The sequence below is a fragment of the Cynocephalus volans genome, chromosome 5 (assembly GCF_027409185.1).
Source record: "Cynocephalus volans isolate mCynVol1 chromosome 5, mCynVol1.pri, whole genome shotgun sequence".
NCBI classification, from domain to species: Eukaryota; Metazoa; Chordata; class Mammalia; order Dermoptera; family Cynocephalidae; genus Cynocephalus; species Cynocephalus volans.
This window is the reverse complement of record NC_084464.1, coordinates 84,304,838-84,317,487: the sequence shown is the minus strand read 5'-3', so window position 1 is coordinate 84,317,487 and position 12,650 is coordinate 84,304,838. Positions and strand designations below refer to the sequence as shown.

Sequence of the window (12,650 nt, the reverse complement as noted above, 5' to 3'; positions counted from 1 at the left end):
AATGGTTATAATAACTTGTCATTTTAAAATAAAATATTTATCTTAAATTCTTTCATAAACCTGATGGAACATGTTTGAAGACCATGGAAGTGGCTCTTATTTTTATCTAGAGATGCTTTGCAAGGTACTGCCTGCACCTTGAACAGCATTGTGTAATTTTAGCTGCCTTGCTATGTAATTATTTGCCCAAGCAATGATTTCTGAAACCTGTGTTTTCTGAGAGCTCATCACATCCTTTGTCTGTCTTTGATCCCAACTTAAACGACTGTCCACTTGTGCTTCAGGCAAATGCTTAAGAATTTATTTACAAATCATTGTGTAAAACAAGGAAAGTAATAAGAGGCTAGGTACCTTATTAAATTGTAGATAAATCTATTTCTCAGTTTATTTTATGTTCATGAACACTTAAGCCCAGCCTGATTTGTATGTCTTGTACAATACCACTAAAAACATTTTAACACTAAGTGCTATCTATGTTCTACTGTTGGATTTTTTTTTTTTTAAGAAAAAAAAATGTTCTGATTTTTATGTGTTTGTACACGTAGGAACTATCCAAAAACCTTGAGCTGAGTACTAACAGTTTTCAACGGCAGTTGCTTGCTGAAAGGAAAAGGGCATATGAGGCTCATGATGAAAATAAAGTTCTTCAAAAGGAGCTGCAACAATTATATCACAAATTAAAGGTAAGCACTTTATTTTAAATTGCATTATTTTCCCTGTAATATGTATTAGACAAAAAACCAGTATTTTACTACACTAATTGTTACTAATGTGTGTAATTTGATATGATAATAATTTACAAAATTCTAATGTTATCTTTAGCACTTAAAAAGAAAAGGTTTGTTGATATAATCACTGTAACAAAGTGAAGCATTGAATATACTAATAAGAGTGATATAATTAAAATAAGTTGTAAAATTCTGGAGGAAAATTATGGGAACTAGCGTTTTTCGGTGTCACATGTTTAAATAATCCAGTGAAAGTTGTTTCAAATAATGCCCTTCATTTTCACAGTATTTAGACAAAACATTCAAATTATTTAATTTTGGTAAAGCAAGTGTTTTTAATTCTATGTAGAGGTCGTTGATGGGTTGAAGTTTTGTGTAAAATTATGCTAAATTATGCATTGTCTTACATAGTCTTTTTTGTTATTAATCAAATTCTCAGGAAAAATCATAGTCCCAAAATGGTCAAGAACACCTGTGTATAAGAGTGGTCTAGTTTTTAACTCATCAATAATTCAGAATCCATATTTGAGAGATGCTAATTTTTTTCTCTTTGTGGCTAAGCGTGGATGAGAGTTAAGACGATACTAGCTATATCCGTAGGAGTGAGTAGAAAATGATGTTTGCCTTGCTGGTTCTCCCTTTTTTTTTTTTTTTTTGGCCAGGACATATTGGACTTTTTAAAGAAAATCATTGCTCTATCCTAACCTGAATGTGCTAGAGACATTCTTTCTTATAGTTTGGTAGTTATAAAGGAAAGCTAAGCCAGGTATATTTCAATTTGGTAAGCAAAATACCATTTGACAAAGTGAGGTTTTTTTGTTTTGTTTTAAACTAAACTCTACTTCCTTAATTGTATTGAGTTTGTTTTCAGGAAAAGGAGAGAGAACTGGATATAAAAAACATATATTCTAATCGTCTGCCAAAGTCCTCTCCAAAGAAAGAAAAAGAACTTACATCAAGAAAAAATGGTATAGTAGCTATTATTGCTGAAAAAATGATATTGTAGCAATTACTTATTAATGATAAAATAAATTAATTCTGAAATGGAAGGGAAGGGAAAGGACCTCATTGAAATTCATTGAAATTAAATGTATTTTTTACAATTTTAGTTTCCCTAGAGTTAATTTTCAGAAATCCTTTCATCTTTCTCTGTTTTTTCCACTTAAGGTCATTAAAATTATGTTTTACATATTTTTTTGAAATTTTCTTATATTTAAAAAATTTTTACATAAATATATAAACATACCCCAGCCTAGAGAGAATAGTATAATGAACCTTTATTTTTACTTTGTTTTACTTTTCACCAGCTATATTTTTTCTAGTGTATTTTAAAGCAAATTTTAGGTGTCATTTCATTTTGCTCATAAATACTTTGTATTGTTATGCATTTTTTAACAAAATATATATAATTTTTAAAATAAAATATATATAATTTCCCTCTTCTGTGAATTGTAAGAATTTTAAGACATAAATTTTGTAAAAGCTTAATAGTATTTACAGTCAGAATTGTCCCCAAATCACATAATTGCCAGTAAATCCTAGAAACAAAAATAGTAATAGTGAGTATTCATTGAGCTGAGCAAAGTATTTTATTTTTTCACTTAGATGGTGGATATATACCAGTTGAATTCCATATATCTTAGCATTGTTCGGTGCGATTAGAAAAATTCTCTTATAATTTTCATTATAGCTGCATGCCAGAGTGATTTTATAGAGCTGTGTACTAAAGGAGTACAAACCACTGAAGACTTCAACCTGGAAGGATTTCCTAAAACACCACAAACAATTACATGTTATGAAAACAAGTGGGAAGAACCAGAACGTCTTACTTTGGTGAGCTTAGAAATATGATTACATACCAAACTCTGGGTTTAAAGTTATTCCTAAAAACACAATATCAAATATAGTGCTAAATCTGTATGAAAATGCAACTTGCCTTTGAAAGAGAAAGGGATAATATCTGGTATTTATTAAATTCCATTTCATCTTGCTTCAGAAAGATTGTACCTTCTGGACTGGGGGTAGAAGAAAGGAATTTACTTTCTAAGTTTCTTACCTTTTTCATCTACCCAAATAGTCTTAGAAAACCCTCAATGCTTTTATGTTTAATAGCAAATTACAGTAGTTTTCAAATGATTTGTTAGAATTTGACTATATTTAATTTTTTGACCTCCCGTATAGAATTTTACGAGTTAACTGAATGTGAATAAGGTAATTACAGTGGAATCTGACTTTATACCATTCAAGTTAGAGTGGAATTCAGGGTGTCTATGTTGGCCCTTCATTTAAAAGGACTCTCATATTGAATAACTGGAAGGTCCCTTTTTCTAAGAGGGTTTTATCTTTTGTGTTTACAGTTTAAACTCTAAAGAAAACACTCAGGTTTCCATCACATTTCATATAATGTTATAATTTTGTGCCTTGTAACCTTGAGATCTCTTCTTGTGGTATAAAACAGAAAGGGTGGACTGATTTGGTTCCTCTGTGTACTCTAGTTTGGTTTTTTCTTTATTTCATTTTTTGTTTTATAATTTAGACAAGGTAGTTGTATTTGCTAAGTGTGTTTCTTCCTGTATTTGCTCTATCATTGATACTAGATCATGTTGATTTATATCTTTGAAATGGTAAAGTGTACAATAATGAACAGTAACTCTTAACTTTAAAGGATAAAAATATTGGCTTTATATTATAAAATTCAGCAAGAAGAGCAGCAACCTGATATAGTAAGAAGAGGATAGCCTTGGAGTTAGCTCTGTATTTTAGTTAAATTCTGGTTTAACATTTTAGTCGTTTGACTTCTTGGAGCCTCCATCTTCTCATCTATAAAATGGGGATGAGTTACTTATCAGGGTTGTTGTAATGACTAATCATAAAGATAATACAGTTCCTGAGATTGTAAAGGGCCTCAGTAAATGGTAGCTTAGTTAGAGCACAGGCTAATTTGCTATTGGAAAGAGACTCAATACAGTGGCTCAAATAAGATAACAAATTTCTTTCTCTTCTAGTAGACTGAAGTCAGTGGATAGTCCAAGAGTAGTAGGCAGCTTTGTTCTATGGTAGCCATCCTCTGTCTTACTGATCTTCCATTTTATAGTGTACGTAGTACTCTTCTGTGTGGTTGGAATTGGCTCACCAACCCTGTGGGAAGGCGGAATGAGGAAGTGGAGGGCAAGCAGCTTTTCTTTTTATAAATGTGTTCAGAAGTTGCACACATACCTCCACTCACCCTGCATTGGTCCTGTCTAGCTTCTAGGAAGGCTAAGTGTAGCCTCATGCCCTGCTTAAACTCAAGGGATTCTGTTACTAAAAAGAAGGTGTTGAAAATGATGGATACTAGGGGACCATTCTTTACTAGCAAGTCTTTACTAATAATAGATACTTTTATTTTTAAAAAGTGCGCACATATTTGAAAGCAGCCATAAGAGACAAGGACATTTAATTTTATAATATAATAAAGATAATAAAACTTATTAGTTGGAGGTGTTGAGCATAGTATAAACCTGAAAGATTCAGTATAATTGTCACTGCCCATGTTATAGTTCAACAACATCTCAGTTGGTCACTACAGTGGGTTAAGAGCCATTTCTGGTTAACTGAATTAGTCAGATTTTGTGAAAATGTATAAAGCAAGGATACTTCTGAAACTTGTCTCTTCAGAATTTTGTGTGGGGTATTAGTTTTACTTTGATAATATGTAGGTTTTTATATGTCTTATACATGTTTCTTTAAAATTTTAACTAAAGAAATAATCTTGTGTGTTTTCGAAGCATCTTTCAAAGGGTGGTAGCTTGTGATTTACTGATGTATTTAATTTACTGATGAAAATTTACTTTAATTTCTAACTTAGTTGGTAGTTATGCTTAGTAGAAGATAAATCTATGATGTTTAAATAGTTTCCCCCCCTTTTCTATATGTGAACTTGCATTTTTAAAAAAATGTATAATAGAACGTGGAATCCCAAGAGCGAGATGAACATGAAGAAGTGGGGATTCTAAACCCAGTTGTGGAAAGAGAAGAAAAATTCGTTAAAGGTCAAGAACTCCATTTTGTAAAACAGGAGGTTGAGAAGCTGGAAGATGGTAAGAAAAAGAGTTTGTTTAAGCAAGTGATGTCAGCATCCTTTGGGAAAGAAAAGGTTAGCGTCCCCTAATATCTTCCAACTGTGAATTGGTTATACAGAATGAGAAGAGGTTGATGCAGTGGTAGGGGATGGTATATCAGGAGTCACAAATATTTGAATGAAATTATTAAGGAAAGAAAAAAATTGAAGACTGTAAGTCGGTTGCTATTTGGGGTTAGGGAATAAGGATAAGTTACCTTCAGAAAATTTGCATGACATAGAATTCAGATGAAAGAGAAAAAACATATTTTTGGTGTATTATCTAAAGCTTGATGAAGAAATAACTGAAAAATAACTGTTTTATTGGCTTAGCCTTGAGACTCTCTAGTCCATAAAGTAACTTAAACCTAAAAATTGAGTTGTTAGGTCCCAAATATATTCCTATAATTTTTCTTTGGTTTTAATGTGTCAAGTAAATCTTTAATGTGTTTAACCATTAGTGTGGAAGTTTAGTGAACCAACTCATAGTTTCAGATACTGGAAATAAGGTTCAGGAATAAATGTATTTCCATCTGGATAAAATGTCTTAAAGTTATGGTCAAGAGGGATCCCAGACTCTAATCTTTTGAATGTATTCTATTAGTTATACAGTAGCTGCTTATAGATAAATCCTTTTTTTTTTTTTCCTTGAGCTGAAGTTTAAGGAACATAAAATCATGACCAAATTGTTGCTTAAATTTGTGTGTGCATGTGCAGGCATGAGCATATATACAGTGTAACTGTGGAAATAGAAGCTATATTTACAGCATTGATGGCAAACTCACAGAACAAGATGCTTTCACACATTACAGAATAGAAAATTAGGTATTATGGTCAGTTCTGTCTAGGTAAGGGGAAAAGGAATAAAGTAGTGGAAGACTGTCACTTTTCTTTGTCCTTTTGACTGATTTTTTTTCCTGGAGTCTATATGGAATGATCTCCGACATCAGTGAAACTGTATGCCATTTACTAAAGTTACCAGATTTGTAGTGTTATTTATTTTAATATTTTAAAATTTTTCATGTGGGTATAATTTCAAAATTATAGAAAAGTGACAAGAAGAGCCAAAAAATTATTTAAGAGTGAGTTTTATGCCTCATGCCCATACACTTGAATATTTCCACATGTATTTCCCTAAAACAAGGACATTCTCTTATATCATTCCAACATAGTTTTCAGCTTCAGGAAATTTAGCTTTGATACAACACATTTATCTTATCTACCATCCCTATTATGATTTTGTCAGTTGATTTACAGCATTTTTTTCCTTCTAGGACGTGACCATGAATTGCATTTAGTTTTCATGTCTCTCTGTGTCCTTTAATCTGGAGCAGCTTCTTGTTTGTTTGGTTTTTTAAATTATATTTTGTGAGATTAACATTTTTGATGAATATGGATGCATTTTTAAAAATAGAATTTCCTCATTTGGGGTTTGTCTGAAGTTATCTCTTAATTAGATTCAGGTTAATGTATCTTCTTCAGAAGAATTCACATACAAAAGTGATGTCATGTCCTTAGAATATGACATCTAAAAGTTTAATTTATTTTTAAGTTTAAAAGTCTTTGCTCCATCTGTCCATTTATTTATTCATCCCACTGTCCACCACTAAGTATATGGTACTATATTAGTTATTAAAAAAAAAAGCAGAGAACCTTCTTCCCCATCCCTATATTGAAGAACAAATTTTTTTCTATAAATGTGAATCTTAAATGCGATACAGTTAAACATATTATTTTCTAATCCCAGAATATCAAGTATAGAAATGGAATTTATGATTTCTATCCTCACTGTACTTGTAATTGCCCAAATCAGATAAAGACAGTTGTTTTGTAAAAGACGGTAGTTGAGTTTTCATATTTAAAAATACTGATTGCTATAAAATCCCATTTTTAAAATTTGATTTTATACAGAATGGGAAAGAGAAGAACTTGATAAAAAGCAAAAAGAAAAGACATCTTTACTGGAGAAAGAAGAAAAGCCAGATTTGGAAACTGGAAGATACCAAATGGAAATGTATCAAATTCAAAATATTGATAAATTGGAAGAAGAGGAAGAAGAACAACTAAAGAGAGAAATGCTACTTGCTAAGTTGAATGAAATCAACAGAGGACTCCAAGATTCTCAGAATCTAAAACGTCCTCCTTTGCCATTGCTCCCTGATTTGGAATCAAAGCTGTCCTCTCCAGAGAGAAGTCCCAAAAAATACATGTTTTCTGAATCCTCAGAGAGATTATTTAATGGGCATCATTTGCAAGACATCAGTTTTTTAACTCCAAAAAGAGAGAATCAGAATCCAGGAAATATTAGAAGCCCAGCCTCTCCAGATGAGTTTGCATTTGGTAGCTATGTACCTTCATTTGCAAAAATAGCAGGGAAGTCAAACCCATTTAGCCAAAATAGTGGCCTTTTGGATTTCCAAAGAAACAGTATGGAAAAACTTAGTAAAGACAGCATAGATTTAAGTACAAGAAAAGAGAAAAAAGCTAATCTGATGGAACAATTATTTGGTACCAGTGGCAGCAGCACCATTTCCTGTAAAAATGATGACCCAATTTTTCTGGCTGCCAGTAAAGGAGACTTTGGCCCTCCAAATATTCTCCCTGGGGATAAAAGCGGCAGGGGTAAAGAACGTGATGAAGATGAAGACTTTTTCTTCAGTGAAGGAAGAAGTTTTAATCCAAATAGACAGCGATTAAAACATGCAAACAATAAACCAGCACTAAAAGCAGTTGATTCTGTAGAAGATGAAATTGAAGAAGTAGCACTAAGATGACTAACTAGAATACATTTTTTCCAATTGTAAATATTAAAATATTTTAATACAGTATTTATTATAAACATCTAGACTTTTAATGCTAAAAAGTCCTTATTAAAAAGGACTTTTAATAGCTAAATATACTGCAATTAAAATGAAGTAGATCATATCCACACTACATAGCTACTTTGCCAAGAATGAAGGAGGCTTTTTGAATGAAACCAAAAATAGAGATGTATCTTACCTCATCTTGACTTTTTACTTACAAATAGATTTTATCTCTTAAACCAGCTCTATGGGAAGTTTTACTTCACTGGAGATCGTATTCATTTCCCACTTTTATCCCTATTTATTTATTTATTTTTGGCCATATCCTGAGCTAATACAGTCTTCCCACTGATTATCAAATGGGAATTAAGGGCCAAAGGCCCTGTGTTGGGAAATGTAGCTCCCAGGTGGTGGAGAATCAGTGCTACTTGGGAGCTCTTCCCTTTATGGCTAGGGGCAGGTGTCCCTGTCTTACATTACAAGGCTAAGCTACTCTTGAGTGGAAGCAGTGACAACCCTGGGATTTTCTCATTCCCTGGAAATACCCACAGTTAAACACTCTTCATTTCCCAATTACACATATCCTGAAATCACTTACCAACAACTCTGCTAGCGTTATTAGGTTGAATTCAGGGGACATTTCTCTGTTTGCCTGGACAGCTCCCCTCTGTCATGGCTCTAAGAGGCTTGAGTACAGTGTAATTTCTCTCCTTGTTCTCTTACACTCTTTGTATCTCAGTGACTGGGTATAAGATTTCATACCAAATACAAGGAATGGAAGAAATACATACCAAATGTGAGTAATAGAAGAAATTCCATCCTAATATAGAAAGATTTTCAACTCAATTATGTTTACAGAGTAATGCAATTTGGAAATTTTAATATGTACTTTTGAGATTTGATCTTGCCCTCAAACCAAGGAGACGACAATAATGTTATACTATTGGACTTACAGGACTGATTTTAAAGCAACCTTGGATACAAGTTTTTTAGGTATGGGGCTTCTGCCTTGCTGGTGGATAGTTTTCTTTGAAATGCATTCATCTTTTGGCTGTTTGTAGTTTGCTTCAGCTGCAAAGGCGTTGATTATCTTGGATTTATGCTGGCTATGATTGGTCTTTGAGAAGCAGTAAACAGCACCAACCAAGGAGAAAACACTGTTAAAATGAGGAGTGGTAGAAATAGTGGGTCAGGAAGAATAAAAAAATTTAGATTGGAACTTATTCTAAAATGAGCTGTTTCTTTTCTTTTTTCTTTTTTTTTTTTGCCCCCAAGAATTTACTGTGTTTTTGCTCATAGTATGATTTCTGACACCAAGCATAATACAGATGAGGGGAAAAGTTACTGTTTTATCTTGAGTTCTTATAAATGCTTATTACTGAATAACATTTTATGACTATTTGACAAGACTTACCTTGTAAGTCTCTAAGTAAAAGATATCTCACCTATCATCTCCTATCATCTTCTAAATTGTGTTCCTGTCATTTACTGGGAACAGAATCTCCCCGAAGTGCTAAACTATATTAAAAAGTTTTCTTAATAAAGAGATTTTTATGTCTGATATAAATAATCATTTACCATTGCAAATCATTCTAATATATATAAATGTTATTTGTAATACAGTTCTTGATAAAATATTATGTATTATTTATTTTGTTCATAGTTGCTAATCTTTGGCCAAAAATATTCTAATTTTAAGGTTGTTTTATTTTAAAGCCTTTAATAAAAGCTTTTTAGTAGTTTTTTATTCTGGTCATTTAAGTTAGTCTCTTGCTTTCATTTCCCTGATGGTCTCTTTAACCAGATGCAACAAGGTGGAATTATTAAAATTAAACCTAAAATTAAGTTATAGATTTAAAAGCATTATGGTGTTAAGCACTTAAATTGGAGATTAATATGTACAGAACAAATTTTTCTTTATGAACAAACCTTAAAGAGTGAATCATTTTTTTCTAATTGTCAAGATAAATCTATTTGTACTCAGAATTCTTATTAATAAAAACTACAAATACACTATGGCTCTTTGTTTGAATGATACCTTAGGTTACTTAGAGAATAAGTAATGGAAACAGGGGCCTGCAGGGTTAATTTTTATTTCACTATTCACCTTTTTTTTGTTTTTCTGTCCAGTATTTTTAGTTGAAGTAGATGAGCTTGCCTTAAATCAGGTTAGACAGTATGCTAGTCTTATCAGATAATTAAAGTTTTAATTAATCCTTTCACCCTTAATAGCTATCGTAATGGCACATACTGTTCATAAAATTTTTTAAAAAAGATGAGGGTAAGGAGGATTAAATTGAATCACAGAATAACCACAAACTTATGTCATTCCTGACTTGCTTATTTCTGATCATCCTCTCTGTCTCATTTCTAGACATACTAAGCTTCTAGTGTCTCTGGTGTTTGTTAGTTGGATAGAGCATGCAAATCTGCTTGGTGAAAAGGGAAGGGAATTTATATCATAGTGACAATATGGATTTTTAGGATTAAAGAAGGTATTATGTATTGTCAAGAAAGAATCTGCCTTTGAAAGCTTTTTCCCTTTTACAAAATATACAACCCTCTTACATTAAAGTCCCCTTTTACATCATTTGAAAGTGTTCTCCTTTTATTAAAGAGCTCTTTTTTTTTTTTCCATTAAATATTTGAGTGTTTCCTGGGTGCCCTGCACCATGTTAGGCAGCAGAAGAACATGGAGAATAAGCAAGGCAGGGCGCCTGCCCTTGCAGAGGGAATGAAGAGCTGGGTGAGCCAGACTGCATGTGGCTCCACCCCTGCCCTCCCACCACTCCCTGTGTATCCTTGGACTGTAGCTTCCTAGTCTATTATTGGTCTTTTATAATATTTCTGGTGGTTATGAGTAAATGAAGTACTTAAGTTACTGCTTGGCAGGGTGCCTGGCACACTATAAGCACTCAGTAAACATTAGCTACTATTATCATGGCTAATTATGAGTTTCTTTTAGGGAATAACTGAAAAAAATAGAGCATAGGTATGTATAAATAATACATTGACACTATACTTTGCACAAGATATAAGCAGAAACAGCTTCTAACCCTTTCCAAATTATCATAAAAGTTCATTACTAGATATATTGTGTCTCTCAGATCTGCACTTTGAACTTTCCTTACTGTATTAAGTAAAAAGTAAGGTTGATGAGCTAATCCGCAGAAGAGCAAAAAACTAAACTTTGAAAGGATTTTCTGAAAACAGTTTCAGTGACATAAGGAGAGGTGAGAGTTAACAGCCTCACAGCAGAGAGAAAATGAAATCCAGAAAGCACAGGACTTTATGGTTGCATACTGTGATAATTCATACCCCAGCTCTCCTACAATGTCTGTGTATATCCTTAAATAAGTTACAGAACCTCTCCGTACCTCCTTTTCCTCCTCTGTGGGCATAAGACAGGGCTAATGAGAGTACCTACCTCATGGGTTGCATACACTAAATAAGCTAATACACGAAAAATGCTTAGAACCAGAAGCACTCAAATGTAACCTGTTATTTTTGTTGCTGTTTTAGGAAGACAATTGAGAAAAGGGGAGAGCAGTTATATTTGCTGACTGCCAGGCATGGCAGTTGGTGTTTTTTGCTCATTTATGCCTCACATAGCTATTTCCAAGTAGGTACTTTATTATTACTCCCATTTTACAGTTGAGGCTATTAGATAATTATAATTGACAAGTTACACAAGTAGATTGCATTCAATAGTCTCAATATAAGAAGTATAAAGAAATAAAATATTTTAGAAAGAGTTTTGCATTAGTACTCTTTAAGTGGTAAGTGACAAACATAACCTAGCTTAAGCAAAACAAGGAAATTACTTTGGGCTCGAATCTAGAAAGCTCAAAAAAGTGTGATCCACCTCTTAGCCTTGCTGGGTCTCATTTTCAGATAAACTTTACAATTGGTAATATTATTGCAATTGACAGCCTCAAACCCACATCTTCTCTTCATCTGGTACTCCTCCCAAAAGAGAAAGTCTTTCCTACAAATCTGGCAGAAGACTGGCCCAATTTATGCTATGCGCCCACCATTAGGGCTGGTGGTCATATGCAGGGGAAGGTACTCTTACCCCTCTTCGTGGAATGAACAGGATTTCTGTGGAATGGGGGAGGCATGGTTCCCCTGATGAAGAAATTTTGGATATAAAAAATTAACTATTTTCTAATTTTTTAAATTTAAATTAATGGCTCTTATGCAATAAACATTAAAAGACTCCTCATGGAATAAGCATTGGTTACTTATTCAACAGTCCTTATCCCCAGGAATAAGGGATTTCTATAATAAGATATGATTACAATCATGGAGTTGCACTGTGAAGTTCATTGGTTATTAAAGGGTGAATTATTTCAGCAATAGGTAAGATGAATATGCAAGACGTTTACATTTAAGAGTTTGTAGAAAAGGCTTAGAGAACCAAATATATATTTTCCCCTACTAAATGCTACATTTATGAAATATACATCCATATATTAATGGACATATTCTATCTCAATCTAAAACAAAATAAAAATTAGAAATGAGCAGAGATTTCATTTACTTTGGACCCAGTAGTAGACGGGTCATAGGGTAGATCTATTTTTAGTTCTCTGAGGAAATTGTGTACCATTTTCCCCAGGTTAGGGCAGAAAAAATATTGAGTTTGTGGTCAGTAGTTAGGTTGGAGTTTGCCACTTACTAATTACAACTTTGGTCAAATAATTTAACTTTTCTTAAGGTTCCTCAGATGTGAAATGGGGTCGATCATATCTTACAAGGTTATTGTGGGGGTTAAATGAGATAGTGTAGTTTTGAAAGAACAGAGTAAGTTTATATAATGAAACATGTAAGTAGAGGGAGAGCATTATCTACTCAGCATTTTATAAAAATTTCTGTATCATCCCAAGCTTTTTTTAGCAACAGAAGCTTGTCTTAAAATCTTAAAAACTAAATGTGTTATGCCATAATCTGCCACCTTCGACTGAAGTGGGTCTTGTCTTTACAGACCCATGCAGAGGTTAGAATCTTCCATAGAAA

General features: G+C 32.9%; 1 protein-coding gene across 1 annotated transcript in view; it reads left to right on the top strand.

Moving 5' to 3' along the window:
• The window catches only part of LCA5 (lebercilin LCA5), a 33,745-nt gene extending 26,144 nt beyond the window's left edge, over window positions 1–7,601 (top strand). The window contains exons 3-7 of the mRNA XM_063097947.1: window positions 546–683; window positions 1,600–1,696; window positions 2,419–2,561; window positions 4,675–4,807; window positions 6,739–7,601. Of these exons, the coding sequence (XP_062954017.1) occupies window positions 546–683; window positions 1,600–1,696; window positions 2,419–2,561; window positions 4,675–4,807; window positions 6,739–7,601 (1,374 nt within the window). The remainder of the gene's footprint in view (window positions 1–545; window positions 684–1,599; window positions 1,697–2,418; window positions 2,562–4,674; window positions 4,808–6,738) is intronic.
• The last annotated feature ends 5,049 nt before the right edge of the window (window positions 7,602–12,650 follow it).